This window comes from Prunus avium, chromosome 7 (genome assembly GCF_965620075.1).
Source record: "Prunus avium chromosome 7, drPruAviu1.hap1.1, whole genome shotgun sequence".
Taxonomy (NCBI): Eukaryota; Viridiplantae; Streptophyta; class Magnoliopsida; order Rosales; family Rosaceae; genus Prunus; species Prunus avium.
In genome coordinates, this window is record NC_142290.1 from 19,108,601 (window position 1) to 19,136,439 (window position 27,839).

Sequence of the window (27,839 nt, forward strand, 5' to 3'; positions counted from 1 at the left end):
CAAACTGACAAAAATCAAATAAGATCACACAATCCCAAAAGTCTTCAAACTCTGAAGCAATCAAGCTACTTGATTTGTAAAAGCCATCCAACTTCCAACAAAACAGGCATAACTTAGATTTCTGACTTCAGTTTAGTTCGAAGAAGCAGTTCACAATGGAAACGAGATTTCTCTCGTTACAAATTTGGTTCAGAGTAGGTGAATCAAATGGAGTTCAAGTTTTTTCATAATATGTAAACCTCAACAAATTTCCGGAGACACCTTGATGTCTTAGAATCACAAGAATAGCTCTTAGGTGATCCACAGTCAAGTAGAATAGGTATTGAAGTGCAATTCCAGGCCATCGATCACCAATCCAGCCACTTCCAATCCAATCCAGACATGAGATATCTCAGTTCTACCCACTCGACAAGCCTCCCCATGGCTAAATCTAATTAAAGTTATGCCAATCTCAACATTGGTATCGATTTCTAGCTGATCCACATTAGTTGAAGGTGCTAACATGCAATTTCAGCATAGATATATCCAGTCTAGCTTGAATCACAAACAACAATCCAAGCAGAAATCGAAGTCCAATGTTTTGATGTCCTTCCGGACTTGGCAGTTCTCTTTTGTTTGATGGTGTAATAGATAGTTCTCTTTGAACTAGTTTATTTTATTTTCAATATTTATTTTGATTAGACTTACCAGTTTTATTGTGGGAAATTATAAAATCCTCACCCGTCTAAGGCAAGAAAAGAACGTACTTGGGAGATATTCCTCACCTAAATTCACAATCTCTTGATCAAAGTCAATAACTTGCACAAGTTATTTCAATTCATAGTCTATTAGGGTGTTTTAACCATTAAAAGTGGCACTCTCGCACACAAAAGAAAGTTGACTTGTTGACCATCAATGGTTTTTAGGTCAATGGGGAACTTTACCCTACCACAACAGGAATTACATCAAAACGGGTAAACAAAAATTAAGAGAGAGAGAGAGAGAGAGAGAGTGGTGAAACTTGGATTGTTGTGCTAGGTCAACTTAAACAATTACAATGTTTACATATATTTATAATTTTGATGACCAATACCACCAAAAAGTTTGCTTCTCTGAACATGCGTCTGATTAAATCTCTCAAACAATCCTGCCAATCGACGCCAGGGAGTATCACATTGGTTAAGGATTTAGAATCCCCTTATACAATAATTGAGGTGAGTCCATGACAGGCATGAGAGATCGTGGCCTTCAGAACTTCTCAAGCATAAGCTTCCTGTCAGGAGCACTTAGGAAGCGCCGAGAATTCGTTGGTTGGACTTTATGAAGGATGGATGGCATCTCCATCAAGGGTAACACAATAAATAATAAATGTATATCTTAATAAGAAATAGTAAAAATGCTGACATGTCCTTTATTTATTTCTTAATTGTTACCATTGAAAAAATTAAAAGAATAAAAAATGCATAAAGTTTCATTCAAAAGAATATGGTGGGGAGGAGCGGAACAATACCGCAACTCCAATTACTCGACCACCACCAGATGCCATGGATGCTAACTTCTGCTGCCCAAATGAAATTGGCTCAGTGATACCTTTACTCTGAAATTTAAGAGGAAATGACATCTACATCAAGGGCAGTAATTAACAAATGTGTATCTTAATAAGATGACATGCCATATTTCAAAAATGCCAACATTGATAGAAGTCGAACCAATTGATTAAAACTAACATCCTTATATTCTTCCTTCCCCTTCTCTTGCTCAGGAGCAGCAGAGGGAGCTGCAGGGACAGCACTGCATGAAAATAATGCCAAAACGAAAGTTATTATTCAAAATTAAGATTCCATCTACACTGATAGAGGAAAAGAGCATTACATACAAAATTAAACCACATGGTTTTCACATATGTAATCCCCATTGCTATGGTAAGTGTCTCTTTTTAGTTGTCTGTAATCATTATTGGAGCAGACTGTCCAATTAATGCATGACCAAATGCCAATTAAACAACAATTTAAGTATGAACAACCATGTTTGTAACACTAATTTCCCAAAAGATACAGGTCCAATCAAAGTTACTATTCACATTAAGATTCCAAATACACTGACTGAGAACGTAACCAATTTCAGTCCAATTCACAATATCCTAAAAACATAAATCAGTAACACTTTACTCATTTAATCTGGTTATGATCACAAAAATACCAAACCATTCTTGAACAGCTTATGATCACAATGAATCAGAAATTGTCTATAATCTGATTGTCTGATACTAATACAACAGAAAAGATAAGACCCATAATGAAATCTCCTTTACCAAAGCTGATGTGGCCTACCTACAGTCATAAGATTATTTGAATGTCCCAGATTTTGCAAAATGCGTGTAAATGCACACTGTAAATGCGGAGGCTCGGGATTCCCATAATGAAATCTCCTTTACCATAGACCAGAACATAACCCAATTCCTCATTCAGACAAATAACATCTAATCCAATATATCTTGAACCACATTCACGGCCAGCAGTAAACCACGGATACCGCACAACAAGCATCAAATCCGAAAACTCCAAATTAGGCATCAAGAAAAGCAGTGTGTATAAAAGAAAGGAAAGAATAAGGCATATATGATGTTAATAAACAGGTAAACCTTTAGGCATCAAGGTTAAATTTAATCCGAAAACTCCAACAGCCTAATTAAAACCGAAGCCCCAAACTAATTTCTACATAAACCCTAATATAAATTTCACAGAATAAACGTAATTTCACTAAATTGGAAAGCACATACCGGGTAGGTTGAGGAAGAGAAGGTTTATCTGAGACTGAGATGACAGCGAACACCCGCTTCAAGATTCGAAGGGGTTGACGCCAAGATTGGAGATTGAGAGGCTAAGACTGAGGGTATCGAAATGAGAGAGAGAATTAGAGGAGGCTGAGATCATCGAAATGAGAGAGAGAGAGAGAATTAGAGGCTGACCTGACGTGGGTGGCTGGCTGAGAGAGCTGAGCGTCGAGTCGAGAAGGAAGAAGAAATTTTCGACAAAGAACGAAGTCGTTTTCGAATTAACACCCCCTAAAACCCTTTCATGTTTTGAAAATTACACAAACACCCCTTAAGATTTCAAAACCTTACACATTAAAAAAAGAAAAAATAAATAAAAGATGAGAAGTTACTATTGTGGTAGATGATAATCCAATTTCGTCTAATTTAGATTTGGTCAATAGCTAAAATATAATATTCAATTTTACAATAATGCAATTAAAATATCTTAAAATTACACACTTCCATTCTAATATTTTAACAAATTTATTTAAAATCAATCACACAATGTGAGGACCCACTTTTGGCGACCACCCACTGCCGATTGACGCCACCCACCGCAGAGACAATCACCGCCCGACCAAATACCACCACCACCTCCGGTGCCCTTTACTCACCCTTAAAAAATGTGCAAATTTTATGTTCATTAAGAGACTCGAACCTTGACCCTCAATATTATTTTTGTGATATTTTCTCATTCACAAAATATTTATATTAACAGTAAAAGGTTTATAGAATTGAAAGTACGACATAGTGTGTACTTTTTTGGTACTCTTATATTGATATGTTTTTTTAGGTTTATAATAGAAACTCCAAAACAATGTGTATTTTTATGTTACTATTATATTAATTTCTTTTTAGTTTATATAATAAAAACTGGAACACATTGTTTATTTTTATGTTACTGTTATCTTGGTATTTTTTTTAGGTTTATCTATATATATAAAGCAAAAGGGAGAGAAGAGTGAAACATTCAAAAATCCCGAAATTACCCTTGCTAAACTAAAATTTTTAAACACACCGATTTTAATTAAAGCATGGTATAATTGTAAAACAACAATTACGCAGAACTTTAAAAAAATTAAAAAGAAAAGAAAAGAGGTACAGAGTACAGACCCAACTCCAGAGCAGTTGCTCATCTTATCAGTTTCTTCTGGCACGTTCTATTGAAATAGGATGAAACCGTCGAAAACCCACCATGGCCCTCAAACTTGGAAACGTATTTCCCCCCCTCCCATGTTTTGCAGAGCAATAATCCTTATCTACTCACTGCATAAAAAGGTTTGAGGTTTCTACCTACCGTCATAAGATTATTTGAATGTCCCAGACTTTGCAAAATGCGTGTAAATGCACACTCTGTAAATGCGGAGGCTTGGAATTCCCATAATGAAATCTCCTTTACCATAGACCTGAACATAACGCAATTCCTCATTCAAACAAATAACATCTAATCCAGTATATCTTGAACCACATTTACAGCCAGCAGTAAACCAAGGATACAGCACAACAAGCCTCAAATCCGAAAACTCCAAATTAGGCATCAAGAAAAGCAATGTGTATAAAAGCAAGGAAAGAATAAGGTAGATATGATGTTAATCAACAGGTAAACCTTTAGGCATCAAGGTTAAATTTAATCCAAAAACTCCAACAGCCTAATTAAAACCGAAGCCCAAACTAATTTCTACACAAACCCTGATATAAATTTCACAGAACAAACGTAATTTCACTAAATTGGAAAGCACATACCGAGTAGGTTGAGGAAGAGGAGGTTTATCTGAGACTGAGATGACAGTGAACACCCACTTCAAGATTCGAAGTGGTTAACGCCAAGATTGGAGATTGAGAGGCTAAAACTGAGGTATCGAAATGAGAGAGAGAGAGAGAGAGAGAGAGAGAGAGAGAGTTAGAGGCTGAACTGGCGTGGCTGGCTGGCTGAGAGAGCTGAGCGTCGAGTCGAGAAGGAAGAAGAAATTTTCGACAAAGAACGAAGTCGTTTCCTACGACCATCTCCAACCATGTTGAGGCTAAACTCAAATTTTCACCCTCTAAAATATAACTATTCATGTATCTTTAGGATTCAAATTGTTTTTTGCTCCAACCTTGCAGACTCATAATTTGAGTCCGCAACTTTATTAAATTGTTTAAGAATGGTTAATCCTTATTTTTTTTTTTTTATCGTTAATTTTTCTTGACATTATTTTTGTTTCAACATTCATGATTTAATTTTCTGAACATAAAAAATCTAAAAATAATTTCACTTAAAGAATAAAAGCAAGTATAACAAAAAGATGGATATTTATAGAGTTTGGGATGAGTTTTGAGGTTAGATCTAATTTAGATTAATTACAAAAATTATTTTACCATTGGATTTAAATTTCGGCCATTTGATGTGAATTTTTCCAATCGAGATTGCCTAAAAATAATCGTGGCCATTGATTATATATAGATGTTGGAATTTAAAATAAAATAAAATGGGAAACATCAACTTCTTTGGAATAACTGTTGGTATTTTAAAAAACAATGGATCATGAACTTTCAAAATGGACTGTTGGATTTCAACGCCTCCTTGATGTGCCCATGACACTTGTCACACGGAAAGGATGGGAGTGGTCGACATCAATTTGCAGCACATGGCCAGCTTTTTTTTCCTTTCACGTGGGCTGCACAGTTGGCTATTGGGCTCCACAAAAATTATCAGTCCGGGCAATATCCAGACTAGTATCCCGCCCAATATTCTGCCTGGGTTGGAGATGGATTTTGTGCTCAAAACTCAAATTTTGACATTTCACCTCTTGGGTTGGAGATGGTCTAAAACCTTTCAAGTTTTGAAAATTACACAAACACCCCATCAGATTTCAAAACATTACACATTAAAAAAAATAAAAAATTAAGGCAGCTTTAGTTTAAAATCAAAGAAAAATTATGTATTAGACATAACTAACTTTACTAATTAGTATTTGGGACATTGGGTATTTTTGTTTGGGTTTTAATACCTAGGAAAGAATTTTTATTTTGGATTAGGCCAAAGAGGAGGCCCAGATTCATTGGGCCAGCTTAAAAATAAAAATTGATGTAGGGGTCTTTTTGGTTCCGGCAGCTATTGCGGGCCTGGGCTGCCGTAAGGAGAAAACTAAAGAAAATATCCCCCTTGTGTCTGAGTTCAAAGATCAAACCCCAAAATATTTCGAAATTGTTGTAAAGCCTTAGGAAACACCTTGGTTACCTTCACCAACGAAAATAATGGCTGCTTACAGATAAATTCTTGGCTTGGCATGAGAAGCTTGTGGCATGGGAGCAAAATCGACATGAGTTTAGCATCGAAGAGAAAATTATGCGTATTTGGGGGAAAAGGGGAGTGTTAAGGTAAGAAATGGAAGGTTTGCAAGAAGATTTGGCTGAGAAAGGAGGGAGAGAAAGGGATGGGTGGCTTGATTGTTTCTTCTGGCAACTTGACAAAGACTCTGTCAAGTGTTGAAACAATCTGCCAGAAGAAGAAAAATGGGGGAGATGGGCAAGCAAAGCACGAAATTACTGAGTTTTGCAGGTGAGAGAGGAAGCTTGCTCTCCAGATGTGTCTTGTGATGATGGGTAGGAAATGTTTATTTTTATAGGCGCTGGAAGCTACTATTTTCCAAGAAACCCTAATGGCTTCTATCCAATTTGGCCAAGTCTTTCCCTTCCTTTCTCCCCTCATCCCTTCAATCATCCTATTTTTGTGAAATCCACTCTGCCCAATCCCACAAAATCAGGGATTTTTGGGAGCTCAAGGCCTTTTCCCGCAGCTGCCTCAGAACTCCCATTTTCAGCCATCTCCTTCCTTTCCTTTCTTCCTTTTTTTTATGGCCAGGTCTGATGAGGGAAAGAGAATGGGTATGCATGCTGGTTCAAATGGTGATCTACGCTCCAATATCCCTTGGTCCTTTGGAAGTTTTTACTTGAAACTTGTTCCTCCCATGTGCTGGAACTTCCCAGCAACTTTGCATAGTGGACCTCCATACTTCCCTTCGTGGCTTTGTTATTCAGCCAGGTGCTGGAGCTTTGCAGCTTCTCATTTCTAATTGTATGGGCCTTCTAAGATAATGGGTTGGTTTGTCAAAATAAATGGGCTAACCTCAACAAGTGTTGGCCAATTTTTTGTTGAGGTGTTGGGCTAATTTGGTTAAGCTAATGGGCTATTTCGGTTGGGCTTTTTGGTTGGGATATTTTCTCTTTGTGCTCACCCACATGTTTGGGCCTAAGAAATGGGCCTGAGTTCTGAGGCTCCCAAGCAACCCCAGGACTTCCATTTATTGGCCCATCAATGGGCCTCATGTCAACTTATTACCATCCATACCACAACCCACTCAAGCAAGCCCCAGGCATCTTGCGTGGCTTGGGCCCACTTAAGCTTGTAGCGTGGCGTGTTGCTTATTTGCTTGGCGTGGCATGTGTGCAAGCGCATATGACGAACTTTCGCGTGCCCAAATCCGATTTCTTCTCGGTAAGGTATTGCATTGAGCCGAGAATTTATTTGGGCCGAACCGTGACTTTTTTGGGCCTCAACAACTGAAAAGACAATACTATCCTTCTTCTTAAAAAGCCTGGCCCAACTTTAAAACTTACAAACTAAATGACTTTTTTACCCCTGGCTGTTTAAACTACGCACGATTTTAGCTTCTCTTTCGTTTTCGTTCAGCTTTGAGGTTTTGGAGCTCTGGTTCACTTAGCTGCAATTGGAGCTTTGATTTTCTGGTAGGTTTTCGTTTGATTTTCTTCGTTTTTATGTTTTATTCTGATTATATTTTCTGTTATTTAGATTGATCTTTATGTTCTGGGTGTAATTTTGCTTTCGCATGCAGAATCAAGGTCACTTTTGGGCGATTTATTTCTCCTTAGTTCGGGTATTTCGAGCTCAGTTTTGTGGCTCGATTTTGTGGCGCAATCTTGTGGCATTCAATGCTAAACCCTATCTTCTTCGTTTTGTGATTAGATTTGATTTTGAGCTGCTGTTTGGTTGGGGAGATTTTTGGCAGTCCTAGGTGTTGAGGTATGAGTACTTGAGAACCTTTTTTCGTTTATATCGACTTATATGTTTTTGGAATTTAGTTTTAGTACTTTGATGGTGGTTTCCTTTTGGTTTCTATTCGAAGTTTTTTTATTTTCTATCATAAATTGCATTGTCATTTCTGTTTGTTGCAATTTTTGCAGTTTCTTGTTTCATAAACTGCATTGCAAGTGTATGGGAATGTTACAACTGCTTATGGACTTGAATATGTTTTGAACTTAGTTTTAGTACTTTGAACATGACTTTTCCTTTTGGTTTCTATTCAAATGTGAGCATATGTTTCCTCAAAAATTGCACTGCAGTTGCTGTTTATTTCAGTTTTTTTTATCAAAAACTGCAGTGCAGTTTCTTGTTCCATATTTTAATTTCAGAATAATTTTTGCTATTATCTGAGAATGTTACAACTGCCTATGGACTTGAATGTGTTTTGAACTTACTTTTTGTACTTTGATCATGGCTTTTCCTTTTGGTTTCTATTCAAATTTGAGCATATGTTTTGTCATATACTGCACTGTAGTTTCCGTTTATTTTAGTTTTTTATCAAAAACTTGCAGTTTCCTGTTCCATATTTTGATTTCAGAATAATTTTTACTATTCTATGGGAATGTTAATTGTGTTTTGAACTTTGTTTTAGTACTTTTATCATGGCTTTGCCTTTTGGTTTCTTTTCACACTTGAGCAAATTTGTTTTCATAAACTGCACTGCAGTTTCCGTTTGTTGCAGTTTTTGACTAGACATTGCAGTGCAGTTTCTTGTTTCATAATTCGATTTCAGACTAATATTTGCAAGTATATGGGAATGTTACAACTGCTCATCTACATTATTTACTGATTTGAATTTTTTTCTATTTTTCTTTGTTGTTTTGTTTGCATTTTCAAGGCTAATGAAGGTTTGGGTCATAGCCAAGTGCACATATAAGTTTGAAAGCATTATGTTTTCAGTTTCAGCAAAGTCATCCATAGTTAATGTTTCGAAGACTTTGTGTCTAAGGTTTAGGGGTTTACAGTTGGGTAGTTTCACGTTACGGTATTCGCTACCCGGTTATTCGAGTTGTTTACTAGAAACGGATAGTGATGTAGACATGATGATGGCATATTTGTCGATATCAAATGTGAAGAGCGTGGAAATTTTAGTTAAGGATTTATGCAGGAGCAGTGTGGATAATGGTGATTTTTTGGGAAATAAGGAGTTGATAGCATGTGAAAAGGGCGAGTCATCGTGTTCTAGTACTGCTGAAGATAGAAATAAATTTTTGGGCAAGTCAAAGAGAGCAAGTGCTAAGCCTTTGTTGTCGAATGAGTGGGAGACGTACATACATTATGTAGGCAAAAGTTCGACAGTGGTGTAGAGGAGTTCCGGTTGAAATTGTGCAAGTATGCTCTTGAAGTAGGATTAAATTTTTTATTGTTCGAATAAGAAGTTGTTGGGTTGTAGTTGGCTTGTTTATGCTTCTAGTTGTGAAGCTACTAGCTGTTTTGTAACATGTGCGGTCGAATACAGGAATCAAAGAGTAAGATGATGAGGTCTTGTGTGGTGTCTGCTCTCTTTGTGGACAGAATTCGTGCAAAACCAGAGCTAAAGCCAGTTGAGATTATAAATGAGTTCATAGATTATTATAGTATAGACATTTCATACTACCACGCATGATTTGGCAAAGAGTTAGCGAAACTAGACGTTCATAGTGACGAGTCGAAGTCCTTCAACGAGTTAGTGTGGTATGCGGACGCCGTAAAGGAAACCAACCGTGGTTCTCTGTGCAAGCTTAAATGTGAAGCTGGAATTAATAGCTCTGTGCAAGTTTTTTGTATCGTTTGGCGATTCCATTGCTGGATTTCAATATTGCATCCCCTTGTTGTTCATTGATGCTACATTTTTGTATAGCAAGTATAAGGGGCAACTTCTTTGTGCTTTCGGAAAGAATGGGAATCAAGGTATGGTTATTGTACTGTATTGGATTTTTGTGTAATCTGCATTACTGTTTTTGTAATACTGCTGTTATTTTCTGTACTCTGCATTGCAGTTTATGTTTACTGTTTTGTGTTATCAATTGTTTGTTGAGCATTCATAAACTGCACTGTAGATTCCATTTGTAGCATGTTTTAAATAGAAACTGCACTGCAGTTTCTTGTTTCATAATTCGATTTTCGAATAATTTTTGCAAGTCTATGGGAATGTTGCAACTGCTCATGAACTTAAATGTGTTTTGAACTTAGTTTTAGTACTTTGATCATGGCTTTTCCTTTAGTTTTCTTTTCACACTTGAACAGATTTGTTTTCAAAAATTGCATTGCAGTTCCATTTGTTGCAGTTTTTTACCAGAGCAGTTTCTTGTTTCATAATTTAATTTCATAATAATATTTGCATGTGTATGGGAATGTTACACCCGCTCATGGACTTATATGTGTTTTGAACTTAGTTTTAGTACTTTGATCATGGATTTGCCTTTTGGTTTCCTTTCAAATTTGAGCAGATTTGTTTTCATAAACTGCACTGCAGTTTCCGTTTGTTGCTTATACTTGTGCTTTTGGTTTTGTTTTGCAGAATTTTATCCTCTAGTTTTTGGAGTTGTTGATTCTAAAACAGAGGAGAATTAGACTTGGTTTCTTCAACATTTGGCTACTATATTGTTACCAATGGGGAGAAAGGTGACTTTTTTCTCGGACCGTAATAAAGGTTTGTTAAATGCAATGGGGGCTGTGTTTCCTGGATGACCGCATTCCTACTGTTACTATCACCTCAAACAAAATTTGATATTGAAGTACCTGAAGTCAAGTTATGAGAAACTGCTCCAAGACTGTGTTATCAATCTATTTAGTAGATGTGCATATGCTGTTATGGAGGAAGAGTTTAAAGTAACAATGGATGGGTTGGTGATTGTTGGGAGTTCGAAAGTGAAGACATTTATTTCTGACTTGTCTAGAGATCACTATACCAATGCATTTTTCAAAGGAATGCGTTATGGGGAGATGGCAAACAGTTTAGTCGAGTCGTTTAATAACTAGGTTGGTGTATTTCGAGATTTGCCGGTGCTACCTTTGATAGAAGGGATTCGACAGAAATTGATGGTATTGAATTCTCAATGACGAATTGAAGCCGAGAAATGGACATCAATTATTTGCAATGCAGAAAACAAAAATATTTGATGCTTTTCCTCTTTTAAAAGGAGCAACCAAAACGCAAAACATCAAACATAATAGAAATATAATAGGAGCAATCCAAAACACAAAATATAACAGAAAATATACATCTACTTGACATGAAATGGAAAGATCAGCATAGTCAAAACAAGAACTACAAACTAAACTGGAAACTTCAGTGCAGTTTCTATTTTCTTCAGTGCAGAAAATAGATATATTTGATGTTGTTTCTCTTTCTTTGGTGATTTTTTGGTTTTTAGAGGTTTTCAAACCTAAACTACATTGTAGAATGAAGAATGAATAGTAGGTAAAATTTCTAAAGTCTTTAATCCCTATAAACGAAGGCAAAACCTAAACCAAGAGTAGTTGTGAATCCAAAGAGTCATCCATTTTTCCAAAGGAAGCATGCATAACGAACAGTAGCTAAACTGTCTAGAATCCTAAAACCCTAAAATCGAAGGGAAATTTGTGTTAGAGCGTTGATTTTCTTAAAGTTTTTTTTCAAGAGAAAGAATCGGCTTCGATCGTTCGTGGTCGTCGTTGATCGTGGTTTACCATGAACGATCATCGTCTGAGTTTTTGGGAATAGTGTGAAAATGTGGAAGGTGGTTTCTTGAGGTGAAGACGAATACTCACGCGAATGGGATAATGGCATGTTTTGTAAATTTGAAACTAAATATTGAAATTTGAATTTAATGGCATAATGGGATATGTTGTAATTTTAATGTTCTTTAATTATATTATGGTAAAAGCAAGTACTATATTTTGGCTTTTGGCATCATCCTAATTAGCTGAAATTGAATTCCTATTTACCTAAATAGTAAACTATATTGTGTGTGAAAACTAAAGCTCCCTAAATGAAACCTATAATTTCTGACTATAATTATGACAAACTTCAGGGGTCTAAGTTGAATTTTTCCTTTTTTCAATGATATCACACTTCCTTATATTAATTTTTTATTTAAAATTGTCGAAAATCGATAATTAATACCTTACGGGGGTCGTTTGTTACACAAGCTTGGCTTGGACTAAATTTAGTACCATGTTTGTTTTATCTAATCTTAGTCTTAAATGAGATTGCTAATACCAGGCCCACCAAAAACCTCCTTATGAGGGGACTATTAAACCCATGTGAAAAAGGAGGATTAGCTAGTCCCATGCTCACCAATGTATAAAATGCATATATTATATTGTAATACTAATAACATTTTTTATTATTATTATATTATATTATATTATATTATACTTACATACACATATACTATAATGTATATATATACACGTATATATACATATATAATATATGTATATATATACATACACATAGATAAATAAATATATATATATATATATGCACATATATACATATATAATATATATAACATACATATACATATATACACGTATATTATTATTATAATATACCCATATACACATACATATTAATATTATAATAATAGCATACGTGTGTATATGTAATATATATATATATATACATATATATACACATATATATACATGTGTATATATATTATACCCATGTATGTATTATAATATAAATATACACACCTATATACATACATGTATATACATGTATATTATTATTATAACATACCCATATATATATATTATATATTATAATATAAATGTAAATAAATAAATATATATATATATATAGTTTTGAAAAAATAAAAAAATCTAGTCCTAATCCAAGCATAAACCAAATGCAGGATAAGTATTATCCAACTTAAACCAAGCCAAGCCAAGCTAAGCCCAGACAGTCCCTAAATATAATTCATGCCAAGACAATCCTGTGTAATAAACGAGCCCTGCATGTCCAAAGAACCTTATAGTCCATCTTTCCTAGTCTTAAAAAATGAATAAAGGACCCAAAAAAAAATTAAAAAGTTAAAAAAGAAGCATATGTTTTTAACTCAAGTACTTGAAAATAGTTTAAAGATAATTTTTACCATGTTGACAACGGTTCAAATCCCAGGCCTTGCAAGCACGCGATGGATTTTCTTAAATAATTTTTGACATGTTTATATTTATTTCACGATATTATCGAAATTATAGCGATGTATTTAATAAATAAATCAACATAATGAAGGAAAATATCAAGGTCAGAATTCAAAACTATAATATCGAAATTATCACAATAACTAGATAGTATTTCGCCAAAATATTGCCAGCTCAAAAAAATGATATTTTCTTCGAATAGCAACAAGGACATGGATATTTTACTATGATAGTAATTAACAAATAGCAACAAGGACATGGATATTTTATAGTAAACAAATACATTTTCAACATAAAATTTTAAAAAAATAGAGACATGACACTGCTAAGAACACTAGCTTTAAGAGACGAACATGCCTAAGCCCCAGCTTGACTTGTCTCTTAAACAAACCGAGCTTGGCTTTAGCTTGTTTCTATTACAAACCGAGGGTTTGCAAGAAATATACATGCCCTAGAGAGGCTAGTTTTGTGATTAAACATTGTCGTCACCTCACCTGCACAGGATTGGACCACATTTTTAGCAGCTAGCATCGGCATCTTCAGTCATAACACGCCGATAAAAGAGTACATATGCAGCTCCTGACTTCACCTCTTCTTCATTTATGGGCGATACACAACTATCATCAAAACTATACCACCTGTTCTCATCTAGAAGCTGTACAACAATGACAGTCGATAAGAAGACTTATACCAAATGCAGCTGATATTTCAACCAAAGAAATCCTTTCAGATACTCACCTTGATATGTGCAGTGTAGTGCCCGCTACCCATTCCGCCAATGTGGTTGGTCAAGGCATAGAGTTCGTAAAGTTGACGTCGAGCATTTTTCTTGCTAGCTACATAATTTGTTAGATCAAAGTCATGAATCGGAAAGTCAACAAAGGTTTCCAGTTTATGCTTCATCGACCTACTGTACGAGAACCTCTTTAGATGGATGACTAACACTTCTGGAAGCCTCCATAGATCAAGCTTTTTACTTGCTTGCCTTCGCTCCTTGCACTGGGGACAGTACCTTCACCGTATATTTTATTAATAGGTCATATTTCGTAGATGAATGGCAATGTTTCCTCTTTCAACAAAAGGAAATAACTAGACAGATGACTCTTTATCAGATACCAGCATAATATTTTGACAGTTTAGATACTTTGCTAGACTACAACCACAGAACTATTTTATACTAGAAATTTAAAAATGCTTCATTCTAAAGTTGCTTCATAAAGCTCAAAAATCTGGCTCCCTAAGTATAAGTTTTAACAACTCGTTCATCTGTAAAGTAACAATTGTAAGGCATTTGCAATCATGTAACAATTGCACTCAAATTCCAAAAGAAAATACTCGCACCATCTTCTGTAGCAACAAAGGTGGAATTCTCACAAAAGTTCTTGGGGACCAAAGGTGAAATTGACACTGCCAAACCATTTGAAAAATAAAACTATTTGGTTCATCCCACAATGCAGAAAACCATAAATTTCCTTCTAATCCATCATGGATATAGTGATGCATGGATATATAGTTATCATTAATCTGCTTGTTAAGCAGGATACCACACTCCTGGATACTGCTCCATCCAAATAGCACCTCTTGATGTTCAAAGGGCACATTAAATGTGAATAAAATGCGTCCGTTTAGGTCTTAGCTCTAGGGTTTTGGGTGCACAAAACCCAGGAGCTAAGCCCTAAATGGCAATTCAACACCGAAAAAATAATAAACCCTCTAGGCGAGAGCTAAGCCCTAAACGATTCTACACCTAATTAATATAAAAAAGGCATTGGATCCCGCACACACCTGAAGCCTTATGTAGTTACCTATAATTCTATATTATCATTTGTGTGACTTTGAACAGAGAGAGAGAGAGAGAGACTAACCACATATCTTCAGGTACTAGTGGTTCTTCCCTTAGAAAAGCTTCAAGGCAGGTGTACAACGAGAGAGGTTCAGTGCGGGCTTTCTTTGTTACAGGTCCATACTTAAAAACTTCTGGCAAGTTTTCCAGATAATGGGTGTCATACTTTTCTAAAAACTTCTGTGACCAATCAACATATATTAGTATTGATGTTGATGATGAGGCCAGCCTGATGGCTTTCTCTACCCCCACCCATAGATCAGTGCATGTATTATTTTCACCGACCAACTGAAGAGGCAATTCTAGAGAAGACACTGGTTTAGAACTAGTGATATCCTTATTTGCTGAATTTGATACAACAGAATCAGTACATGCTCCGCCGGAACACAAATCAAGAGAGGGGTCTGATCCTTCTGTTGCAGAGCTTAGACCAGATATCTTAGTATGCTCCAAACTTTTAGTTCTAAGCATTGGAGAGAGCATTTTATGAACCATCATCAGTATGTTGCCTCCAATAATTTCATCGTCACATGAGATTGGCAAGACAAGAGGTGTTCCATAGGGTTTCCATCCTGATGTGATCTGCGAATCACTATTTCCTCTAGGAGACAATTAAAAGTTAGTAGAAGAAGCTATAAAATGATCAATCTACCAGATAACTCCAGAAAAACAAGTGCAGTTGTTTATAGTTCAGAGTGAAAGACAAATCAACACCACATCAATTTTGTTGTTTATGATTCAAAATGAGAAAGACAAGTCAACACCACATTAATCATTTTACATGCTGTTCTGATTAGGAAAATGTGACAAACTGCTCTTGGAAAACGACATTTTTGCAGTCTTAACTAAACAACCAGCCTTTTTTCAGGATACATATAAAAATGGCTAAATTAGTTAAGCGCAAAATGTTTAAGATCAGGGACTAATCAAACAAGGAAAACACGGGAATCAAACTTGGGGTGAGTGGGTGACAGCCTTTCTAAGCACAGTGCAGACTATAAGGCCAAGATCAAAGTATACATACTGCTCTCGACGGCGGTGTATCAATTGAAGATATTTTGTGTTTGCCAACTTTGGAACCTTAAAAGCAGCAAGATGGTCGTCATCTTTGATGGTAGATAATGATATTAATGGGTCTTCTAAAAATCTCTGAATCATATGGTGTTGTATCTGTGAACCACAAATTGAATAAGTTCAACCAACCATACACATTCTGAAAGAAGAACAGAAGCATCAGATTCCAAATGTAAATGCTACAGACCTCCACAAGCAAAAGCTTCTCACTGTGCTTTACAGAACTAGCATTACTAAGCATCTGGATCAAGTCCCTGCAACGTCCCTGTTTAGGGACTGTGACAGTACAAGCAGATGGCAATGCACTTCCATCGGAAGTAAAAACTGTTACTGTCATTGTTCTAGTGGTGGTGGACTGGAGTGGCAACGAAAGGTACATAAAAGGATCAAAAGTAACAGAGACTTTATTGCAAATGGGACAAACCAAAGTTGACTTATACTGGCCCTGTAAAACAGGAAACATCATAACCGTGAGTAAAAACTATTTTGTACTTGTATATATGGATTGAAGTAATGAAGTTTTAAAAACACATTCTGTAGGAGCGTTTAATTAGGGGATTTATGCTGAGCTGACATATAAAGACAATCTTGTTAGCACTTATCAAACAATATTTTCTTAGTCCTTATAAGCACAGCCAAAAATGTCATTTATACAAACTACCAGGATAAGCATTTCGATTAGGATCCAGATTCAGTAAAAACATATCTAGATTTGAAAATGCCAAGCCATGACTCACTGACCTTCATAGCATTAAACAGTAAAAATAGGATTTTATTTTGATAAATGAGATACAAAATCAGGAAGCTTATAATTGATGCATCATATAACGTAATCAAAAAAATAAATTCAAAGAAAAGTCAAAAACCATCATTTGCTTATTCCATGAATAGAATTGTCAGAACAAATAGGCCATAGAATTATCCCACTAGGAGAAGAATCATACAAGGGATAAGGAAACACTTACAAAGTACAAACCTAGATTTACAACCAACATATTTAAACTTAGGCACCAGCTAAGCCAAATGAGTGGCAAGTTGCCATATACTGGTTTGAGGTTTACTCATGATGAGATTTTGAGGTTGACGAGCCTCAGAAGGTTATGAGCAAAAACCTTAGGATTGTATGTCATCCTGGAAGTGTCACCTAACGTTAACTAAGTGTTGCATGTGACTCGTGGCAGCAAATCAAAACAATTGGTATGTCAACAGACAACAACTTAGAACTTTAAAGAGGAAAATTCAAGGGGTATTTAACAAAAAATAAAAATAACTTCTATGTTTCTGTCTAACTCAGACAATAACATAAACTTCCCTGTGGTTTGCTTAAACAGCACACGCTTTCCTATCGAAGTGTTCAAATAACAGGCCCCACATTTGAACTTTTCAGATGTGATGCTAACCTCCAGAAGTTAAGGAGCTGTCACTGGTCATCAATTTGCACTCTACCACATCCCTGTCTTTTGTCTCTGCCTTTTTTTTCGGATCAAAAGACACTCTACAGCAACTCATCTTGAAGCTACCTCCACCACTCTTGATATCATGCTAAATTTCTTCGGATTCCAGACCCACCCAAGCTCCAATACAAATCCATCACTTGAGTCCCCAAGATACTAATTTCCCAAATGCACATAAAAGCTCTAATCAATTACCTTAAGATATAAACCAGATAAGAATCCAAATACCCCAAACCTACAAGATTGTCTTAAAACTTCGAAAAACCTAAAATTTCATAAGCCAGCCTCAAAAATCTATTTAAAAAGAAAAACATGTTTAAAGTTTGACAAAACCACTCCAATAGCTGGAGATGAGAGGTTCAAATGACAAAACATTAGTAAACGAGCCTCGCTTGAGCATCCAACGATAAAGGTGCAAAACTAACCAAATCTCCATGACATATAAGTACCACTAAACCTCCACATTGCTCAAACCAGAAGTTCCTTAGACTGAAAACATAAATCCAGCAAAACTGTCAGAGACTCAGAGCAGTACTAACTTACCCAATATAGCGACAACCTTTAAAACCAATGCCCATAAAGGTTATGCCAATTGTGTTTCTTGTTTTGTATGGCTACAAAAGCCATTGGCTTTGATCTTCCCCTTGTCAAGGATAATATTAAAATATGTCTCTGCTTTTGGAATAGATTAGCATTGGGTTTCTTTACTGCAGGTGAAGGAATTGTGACGAAACTGGACAGAAAAGAGAGAGAACATATGTGGAAGGATTAGATGGACCATACAATTGAGTTAATGTAGGTGGTACAAGGGTGGGGTTGACAGAAGATTGGGGCAGTGGTGCAAGGTGCAGGAGTAGCAGTTGTTCTTAGGAGATCCGTAAGGTGATGAGGAGTTGATGCAGGGCAGCGGCTATAAGCTATTGTCCAGCAACCCAAACACACCCAAAATACAGAGAATAGAAGGATAAAACAGTAGAATCGAAGTTGGAACGAAGATAATTGAGTTCTAGGGCAAAATCCCAATAGAAACTCTAAAGACTAAAGTCTGAAATTATATTCATCAACAAAAACTCAATACAAGAGTCTCTAACTAGCCTAATTATACTAGAATACAGAAAACCTAATTGACATAGGAAATTAAAAACCTAAACAGGAAATTAAACCAAATCCTAGTAAGAATAGGAAAACGAAAGAAGTAACTAATAATTTAAAGTAAATGGAACCCTAGCCCAATTGAGTCACGGGCCTAAGTAATCTTAGAGAGCTTCGTAGATGCTCCTGCATCAGGAGTGTAAGAAAGAACAAAAGGGTAAGTTCCTCACCTTGAAAGAACATTTTCATATCAAATAAAATTAAGGTTGACCACCAAGCTTTATCCACATGTTGGATAATAATATACTTTTAATACATTAATAACATTGTTCAATGACAATGGTAGCAAGGGAGGTATGCATCACCTACCTACGTTGTGGGGAGGGCACGCATCATTTAACAAAACCTCATAATGTAATCTTCAACTTTCCAAGTATAGAAGATACTTGTTCAATAAGAAGAAAACTGTACAATCAAGGGAAAAAGAATTGCAAGCAAAATACAAGTAGGAAGCAAGATAGACATCTAGCACCAAATCCCAACAGTGTACAGAAAACAGCACTTGAAGTTGCAACACACCAGGTATTGCAAGAATCCAGGTATCCACATCCACCATATGGAGAGATACCCAGCACAACCAAAGGCATATCTCTTTCTTTACAAATATACCACATCATGGCAAAGATTGACACTATTTTACAAGCGTTGTGTCTTGCAAACCCTATCTAGCATTATCTAGTACGTCTTTGATTGAAAAAGCATAAAGGAAGAAAAGATAACAAGCAGAATCAACTTCAAATTCAAACAAAGAATAACAATAAAAAATACTTGAAGCAGCAGTGTAACAATGGCAGCACTTTTGCAAGTTTACATACAAGTTAAGCACTTTTACAATGAGCAACATTAACCAACAATTTTTTGACATATAATTTTTTCAATGACATACTCACTTGGCAGACATCAACAATTATAGAATCATTGCGAGCAATGTGGTTTGCCCAATACTCATCAGCTACGTCTTCATCAGGCCGGCCATCAGCATCTCTAGACTTTATATATGGTTTGTGTTTCACACGATTCAGATCTTCATGAAGACCATCTAGCAAAAATGCCAAAAGCTCCTGATACAACAATTAGCTTTTAAGTTCATCCAAATTGCATGTGTGCACGCTGCTGAAAACATAGTGTTAAGTACCAAACCTGAGAATCGTGCTGATTGTAACCACTAAACTGAGGTGCAAAACGAGCAAGTTTTGTTTTAAAAGGTCGAGGAGCAACCGGTGTTCGTCCAGGTGCCCATAGCTTCCGAAGTAACTCACCAAATGCTAGAGCTAGCTCACCCTACATTTTGACCAATTCAGTGAAATAATTCAGCCAAAAAAGCAAATCAGTAAAATTTTGAAAACACAGAAACATCAACACCATCTCAGTACATCCTTCAAATCGCTTGCTTGGATTTCAATCAACATGCTAATTTTAACAAGATATCTACAGCAATACCCTCAAGAAGAGTCAAGGTACTCCTTGAAAATATGTTTGACTGAACATAAAAGCAATCATGGAGGTCTCACTACTAGCATTCATAAAGCTCTCAGTACTAGCATTCATAGGCATGTCACTTATGCTCAATTTTTTCAACTTTGATCCCATCTATTGACAGGTTTAATTGTTTAAGTCATACTTAAAACCTAACATTTACGCGATTAAACAATCCAAGACTAAAACACCTAAAAATGTAATATGCATTGATGAGTATTGACATGTTATTGAACACATTATTTTTGCACGTTTGTTAAGAAAAAAAAGGATTCCCTCTCGAGAAGCGCTTTCTACATTTAGGAATATGTATATCTATAGATACATGCAAAACAAGGAATCTTGTGGCTGCCTTTGTTGAGTTTAGCTGAGTATTCAATCACCACAAGCATGATGCAAGGTAGCTAGCTAAGCTAGTTTTCTATTCATGAGAAACAAAACCAGGTTATCAAAATAAAGTGGACAAAAATATAACTGTCAACAACATATCCACAAGAGGCACCCAAAAAAAACTTGTGGCTAAGTCAACTAGAGGATAACTGGAAATATTAAAATCAATTGTGTGTTTCCATAACTACACAAGTCATGAACGACATAAGCTAATAAAAATTCTCACAATATGTACCATATATTCAAGATATCCTAATAGCGACTCATCATTCATGTGCTTATTGAATTTTTCTCAATCTAGAAAATCCTAAAATGCTCAACAAAAAGGAGAATAAGGAGCAGAAATTATGTCTGACCTCAATAATTTTGTGCAAGTGTCACATACAGCTAGATATTGGATGCTTCATAAAATAAACTTTTTGAGTTTAGCAAATGGCAGCAACAAAGCCACTTAGAAGACAACACTAGGAAAAAAAAAAAAGGATATTATATTTTAAAAACTGATTCACAAAATTTGGCTGTCTTTTATAACAACAAAATTATAGGTTTCAGGATACTCAGATAAAAAGTAACCATGCAAATATACTATATTAGAAACTTACAACCATGCCCAGAGGATTTTGCCAGTTTATCTCCTGATGATAGTCTTCCCGAAAATATCTAGCAAACTCCGGAGTATGAACAAGGCACTGTATAGCACTATTCATAAAACAAGTATTCCCAAGGTTCTGCAACCCTGTCAAGCCACAAGACGACCCCCTAGTACTAACACCAATTGTCCCATATGGAGTATCCAATTCTCTAGCAATTAGGCCTTGACTTTGTATGAGCTCCACGCTGTAGCTTCTTGATGCGCCCTTGGTTGCAGATAAACCTCCTGCAATCGACAAGCTTGACTTAGAAGGCTCTACAAGAACAGAGGCACCTTCCTTCTCTAAAGATCCATTGTAGCGAACAGAACTTGTGGATCTGCCCAATGTGGTACCATTGACAGGGTTAAGCACCTCCACCAGAATCTGTTTTAATTGATCACAAAACAAAACCAACATGAAATTAGGGGGGAAAAAGACAAAAACAGAAGAAGAAGAAGAAGAAGAAGAAGAAGAAGAAGAAGAAGAAAGAAAGCTGTAGAGTAATAAGCACTTGCAGTATGGAAGCTTTCCAGCATTTAGACATGGGGCCAAGCTACACATTTTACTCTCTATGACTTTTACCAAGATGTTAAACTCATCAAGTTTTGTGTAGCAATGCATCATTAACTAAAAATGATAGACTGAAAGAAATTATTAACTTCATAGGAAGCTACACATCTTACTCTCTAACTGGAACAACACAGATCATGAGCTTCTGCATTTAGCATCGTGCATTTATGTGCAATTAAATGAATCTTTACCATTCAATTAAGCTAAGGGCCATTTGGATGGGGTGATTTCAAATCTAAGAATTTAGATGACATTATAACATTAAACTGTTTATTTTGACTACTACAGTCCATGTATGCCAAGATTTGAATAAGAAGGAACTAAAGAAAACAAATGGATTTCAAATGACTTGATGCATATAGTCATTTCAAATTCATTTCAAATGTATTACATCAAGTTATTTCACATACATACAATCCAATGTTTTCTAATTTTTCTTTAGCAAATTTAGCTTTGTTGTCGAATCCAATCATTTCTTTCAAATACTTCCATCCAAATGAAACCCACTTCCATCCAAATGGAGCCCACTTCCACCCAAATGGAGCCTAATGGAATTAATCAGTACACGTCAGATAAGAATAAAACTCTCTTTTTGCACCTTAGCCCTAACCAATTCCAATGACAGTCTCTTCTCCCTTCTATCTAGTAGTCTTCCCCTCTATTCTCCAAAATGTCAAGTAGTCAAATAGCTACAGCCGCTGTTTCATAAGTATCCAAATTTAGAATTTGATTCCCATAAACAATATCCCATTTGCCTTCTTCTTAAGAAAGATTAGAGTGGTTGTTATGGAAATGGGTGTTCTTCATAAAAATTTAAATTTAAATTTAAAAAAAATAAAGGAAGAAAAGAACATGGGTGTCGTGTCCTTCAATTGAATCTGAGAGGAAGACAGAATTAGTAGGATTCACTAATGTCATCAACCCAAGAATTAAAAAAAATTATAGACTTCCAGAGTAGGCCTTTGACGCCCTCATCCATCCATACATATTATGGATCCTGTTATACTTTTAGGATAAAAGATAGTAGATATTTGGATACTATCAAACCACACAGCTGTGTAAAGTTTTTTGTGATTTTACGGAAGAGGTGGAAAGATGACTTGAGGGAAGGGAAAAGAGACAGGCAGAGAGATGGAATTGTGGTAAGGTGAAAACGGAGAGTTTTATTCTAATCTTACATGTACTGATTTAATTCCATCAGATTAATCGAATGGTCAAGATTTGTCAAAATGCACATCAATGCACCAATCCTAAATACAGAGGCTCATGATCTGGCAACATACCTCTTAAAGAAAAAGTGTGCAAACAAAACAGATGCTTTTGTAAACCAACATGGTAAATAATAATATTAAACATTCTGTTTCTGGTGCACAGCAACACAAAAGCAATATATCCATACTTGATGCTTTGAAGCAAACTTCAACTCAAACTTAAACACCCATAACCTATTTATGAATATAGGAATCTTCCGATGATATCATGCAAAAGGAGTAATATGTTCGAGATTCCAAGATGAAGAAACATCTTTATGGAACTGTAGCCTTAAATCAGAACGTGAACGTACGAAAGGTCCTATGTACCATCATATGAAAATTATGAAGCCCTATGCTTAAGCAGAATTTTGCACGGTGGTTCTAATAAAGTGGTGGAACAAACTAAGACTCACATCCTGATCCATCTGTATATTGGCATCATCAAGTGTTTTATCCATGTCGTTCATCAGTGCATGTTTCCGGCGGCCATAGTAATCCCAAATGCATACCTTCAGGTGAGGAAACTCTTAAGTAACAAAATAGCTGGAGTAAATGAGCTGCTGAATAAAAGATTTAAAATAAAGACACTGAAACTAGATGCAGTAGTAGCAGAGTCATAGGAAACTTTTACTTGTTCCATGCTAAGATCAAAGATATCACAAGCACTTCTGTGAAGTTCTGCAATGGTTTCCTGCCCAAAATATTTCAATCTTCAGGTTAACAAAATAAATAAATAAATAAATCAGCATATACTTAGTAAGACCTTACTAAAGAGGCACAATTGCCACTGAAGAAAGTGGTATATCAAGACCTGCCTATTTTACCTTCTTGCTTATTCTTATAATAGAGCGGTCACCTTTTGGCATCACAAGTAATTGAAGACGCAGAGGGTACACTTCTACTGCCATCTCCGTCTGAGAAAGACCTGAACTAATCACTTTCCTTGGCAATGTTGGACCACCACCATACCTATAACCAGCAAACACTATTAATTCTATTTACACTTCATGTTGCAGGAATACAGCACATGTAGTCTACACCTAAATTTTATTTTATTTTTGAAGGGAATACTCTAGACTAAACATTATCCTCCAACCACACTTAGAAATTGATAAATCCAACAGGTCGAAAACACAGAGAAGAAACTTGACTTCAGTTCACAAGGGTAATCATTTAAGAGTAAGGAGAGAAAGTACAGTCTTCATTATTCCTTCCAATCCAAAGTATGTATATGCTGTACAGTCACTGATGCAAATCTAAAGGGATTTTACAGAAGGCTGGTTTATTCAGAAAATGTTCACTTTTCTCAATCAACTGTTTGCATTGCAACAATAAAAAAAAAGGAAAGAAACAAATCTCTAGAATACAATTCATTCAATTCAATTAGTGGTGTCTCAGTATTACTTCTGAGTTTGCTTATATAAGGCATGATGCAATACCTTTCTCATCATTTCCTAGTAAACAAAATGACATCAACCAGAAGTCTAGTAATATTTCCCACATCTGAACACATTACATTTACATAGATATATATATGTGTGTGTGTGTGTGTGTGTGTGTGTGTACAATAACATCTATGTGAATACGAATTTCCAGAGTGGTAGGGATAACAAAGAAAGGCATGACATTTCCACACCATGTATGCAATTGGTTCCAAACTTCTTGTGGCAGCAACACATAATCACGGCCTTCTAGTAAAGTATCATGTATGTCAATGCCCGAATTGGTATCCGCTGATGCTGCATCATATATTAAGTCAGAATTATCAATACCAGCAGGCCTCTTCAAGGTACTGGAACCAGCCGAATCATAATGCTCTGACACAAAGGATACATCATTTGGGTTATTGGGTTGGTCCTGGTTCACATAATCAATCCAATGTTGCCACCATCTATATTGGGAACCAATTAAAAAGACATTAGAAGCAATTTTCATATTCAAGATGAGCCCATAAAACAAAAGCATTCATTAGAACATATGAATTTACAGCCCCTTTTGCAGCAAACCAAGATTTTTCTTTTAACAAAAACCAATTTAAAAAACACTGAAACATGAACATTTCACAAAGAAGAACAAATTTCTGATAATTTAAAAAAAGTAATAATCAAATGCAGCATGCTATTAAGGAAAAATAATATTATGTTTAGACAAACAAGACACAAAGTTCAAACCTCTGAGTAAGCAAGTAGAAGATGTCACCCTCTTTGGAATTAGCTTCAGCAGCCAAAGCAATGTCTCTTATCAAAATCCTTTCTTCCTCTGGCGAAAGCTCCATACTTCTGCTCCTGCTACGCATAGACACTGCCGCCATACCTCACCGACCTGAATGGTACTGCTGTCCAAATTACAAAATTACAAAGGTTTTCTTGTTTTTTTTTATATATGCTCTCCAGTTGCATCATATTAAATGGCATTTTCAGGTTCTAAATCAAGGTTGTAGAACCCCAGAATATATTTGAAAACTCATGAGTTCCACTCTAAGATATAAATACAGTAGGCTAAGATCAAAATGGCACGACTGGACTTCCACTAGACTATTGCACCACACTGATTGATCAGAAACCAAACTCTGCTCAAGGAAGTTGCAATGATTTTTATTTTATTTTTTTTTTTATCAAAAGTTGCATTGATCATTTGAAGAAGCTAAATCTAAACATGGTTTTAAGAGATCCCAGCCTTTTTTGTTTTGCTTCTCATGGTAAATGTGTAATGCAAATTTCAGCCATATCAATAAAACCAAATCCAGAATTTCCCACTTGAATGAAAGTTCAACTTCATACTCAACCCACCATCTTAATCAAACCCAAAATGCAAATTTAAACAAATTCATCAAATTTACCAAGCTAATATTAAATAGAGAAAAAGGAGGGAGAACTGCTACCTGAGCTGACAGAGAGCGACCACCTCCTCGATCCAAGAGAGCTACCACGTTGTAGATGTAAGTGAGAGCAAGTAGGAGGGAGAGCGCGAAGAGGAGGGAGAGGCGGTGAGCAGGAAAAAGAGAGATAGCCGAAGTGAGCGAGAGAGCGGAAGAGAGAGCTGGAGAGAGAGGCCGACGGAATAGAGAGCGATGGAGTTTCACGCTGAGAAGACGAAGAGAGGGCTCGCGTCCAGATGGCCCGAGAGGTCACGATGGGCCGAGGATTTCAAATAAGGGCCTTAAATTTGGGCAGAGCAGATTCAATAATTGTATGTGAATTTGCGCTCGGATCAGGTGAGAATGAGAACCAAGAATCAATTGCAGCCGTTGAAATGCATCTGAATTGTTTAGGAGAAAAAGCAATCTTACGGTGCAAACGGGTGGGCTGCAGTTTCCCCTTAGCCCATGTGTCAAGTCACGTCTCTTTCGAAAAAAAACATATCTTTGTTCTTCCTTACAGTCGCGCCTTTCTTCTTAATTAATTTATGAATGAACCCAAATCATAACACCAAAAATTTCACCTACCCAAGGATTGAAATATCGGCCGATACACCGATATATTGGCCGATATATCGATATTTTCAGCTGTCGACATCGATACTGGGGGGTAAGGCTATATCTTCCCCGATATCGACGATATATCCCCGATAAGTGCGATATCCCCGATATTTCCCGATACCCATAACAAAACCCAAAAAAAATTCAGAAGTTTTGAAGGCAATTGAAACAAATTAGAACTGAAAAATAGCTAATTCTTGCCTAGAACCCTATAATTTATTAATATGAAGAAACCATGCACAGTCCACTACCCACATACCTCCAATCCATCTAAAGAGGACATGGCGATCAGTTTTGGATCTATGAGCATAGGAACTAAACCTAGTACTAACTCAAATGAATCTTATGATGGCTATGGTTATGTCATGTCTGATTATAGTGGAACTAGTTATGGAGCTTAAGATGATGAAACAGATTATGGACCTATTAGTTTGGTTAATCCTAACTATCCCATATATGGGAGGACATTAGGGAGCTCAAGAGAGACGTATGTGCACCATGTTCAAACATGGCTTACAAAGTTGTTCCTCATTGTTTCAACCTCATAGGAGCTATTCATTTAGGTAGATGGACACTTATCTAAATTGTAATCCAATGTTTAAACAAACTATGGATTTATGCATGGTTTATTCATTCTAATCAACATTTTATTTTCAAACTTTTCATTAACGCGCGTTACATACCACTTATATTTCATCATATGTATATCTTATTATTAGTAAATTTTGAGTTCTATTTGTTCTATACATTAATTAATAATGTAAATAACATCTATGAAAGTTTTACACCAAAATTATGTGTTTCAATGCCTATATCTATCATTTTTGTTAATTTTTTACCGATACCTAAAACAATAACGATATATCCCCCGAAATATCCGTAAATTGGAGGCCCGATATTATCTGCACGGCCGATATTTTAATCCTTGCACCTACCAGACATAAATTTGTGTATTCCTCTTCTCTTATCGCAGAAACTTCTTGATCTACTCTTTCTCTTTCACTTCCTCTTTTGTTGTCGCAGAACTTCCCTCATCTAGTCTTTCTATTTCCCTACCATCCAAAGTCATCTGAACGTCTAAATCAGTACGTTTCTCTCAAATTCCCTCTCTCTCTTTCATATTAAGATTTGCATGTTATATAACATTCACTTATTTGTTTAGGATTTTAGGACTTTGATTTTCTGGATAAGAATACTCTTTCTCTGTAGTTGTTGTGTTTGAAAAAATATAAATTGGCTTCAGTTGCTTTTTTGTGTTGTGTTTTCTAGTTTCTAGTAATTTGATGAAGCATAGTAACTCTTTTTTAAAGTTTTGCTACGGTTTAAATATTCTTTTTTTTTTCCAAAATTTTGGGGTTTTTTTTTTTTTTTTGTTTGCAATTCTTTGTGGTAATTTGTTGAAGTGTAGATTCACAGATGTTGCTTCTTCCTTTTTTTTTTTTGCATTCTGCTTGTTGGTTGTCTTTTCTTAAAATTCCATGAATCTTTATATGTTTGCTTTGACTCTCATTCTAATCTTGTTCTT

At 35.8% G+C, this 27,839-nt stretch overlaps 1 protein-coding gene, 1 long non-coding RNA gene and 1 pseudogene across 8 annotated transcripts; 1 reads left to right on the forward strand and 2 right to left on the reverse strand.

The window, feature by feature from the left end:
* Positions 1-991: 991 nt before the first annotated feature.
* LOC110744451 (uncharacterized) lies at positions 992-4,799 on the reverse strand. Of its 4 annotated transcripts, none has more exons than XR_015837021.1 (6): positions 4,538-4,791; positions 3,908-4,200; positions 2,948-3,409; positions 2,759-2,865; positions 1,689-1,770; positions 992-1,576 (listed from the first exon to the last, which is right to left on the reverse strand). It is a non-coding gene; the product is annotated as an uncharacterized LOC110744451 (long non-coding RNA). The 4 variants fall into 4 exon arrangements; XR_002524641.2 differs by having other exon boundaries at positions 2,948-3,051; positions 4,538-4,779; XR_015837020.1 differs by having other exon boundaries at positions 2,948-4,200; positions 4,538-4,799.
* A 1,411-nt stretch (positions 4,800-6,210) lies between these two features.
* Positions 6,211-10,979, forward strand: LOC148293071 (uncharacterized; annotated as a pseudogene).
* Positions 10,980-13,256: 2,277 nt separating this feature from the next.
* UBP5 (ubiquitin-specific protease 5) lies at positions 13,257-26,001 on the reverse strand. Of its 4 annotated transcripts, XM_021944425.2 has the most exons (15): positions 25,718-26,001; positions 25,008-25,168; positions 24,473-24,727; positions 23,661-23,805; positions 23,468-23,527; positions 23,250-23,345; positions 21,343-21,397; positions 20,984-21,258; positions 19,656-19,796; positions 19,406-19,576; positions 16,097-16,354; positions 15,860-16,005; positions 14,858-15,436; positions 13,731-14,004; positions 13,257-13,647 (listed from the first exon to the last, which is right to left on the reverse strand). In XM_021944425.2, the coding sequence occupies exons 2-15, from the start codon at positions 25,145-25,147 to the stop codon at positions 13,510-13,512; spliced, it is 2,733 nt and encodes a 910-aa protein (XP_021800117.1). In that variant the 5' UTR covers positions 25,148-25,168; positions 25,718-26,001; the 3' UTR covers positions 13,257-13,509. The 4 variants fall into 4 exon arrangements, with proteins under 4 accessions (XP_021800117.1, XP_021800116.1, XP_021800115.1 ...); XM_021944424.2 differs by having other exon boundaries at positions 20,984-21,397; positions 25,008-25,158; XM_021944423.2 differs by having other exon boundaries at positions 20,984-21,397; positions 25,008-25,171.
* Positions 26,002-27,839: the final 1,838 nt, after the last annotated feature.

Coding starts and splice junctions, on each gene's coding strand:
- UBP5 (XM_021944424.2), bottom strand. CDS start 25,147: ATGGCGGCAGTGTCTATGCGTAGCAGGAGCAGAAGTATGGAGCTTTCG. Junction 23,806..24,472: donor TGGAACCAATTGCATACATG/GTGTGGAAATGT, acceptor TGCTGGTTATAG/GTATGGTGGTGGTCCAACAT. Junction 23,346..23,467: donor TTGATCTTAGCATGGAACAA/GTAAAAGTTTCC, acceptor CCTCACCTGAAG/GTATGCATTTGGGATTACTA.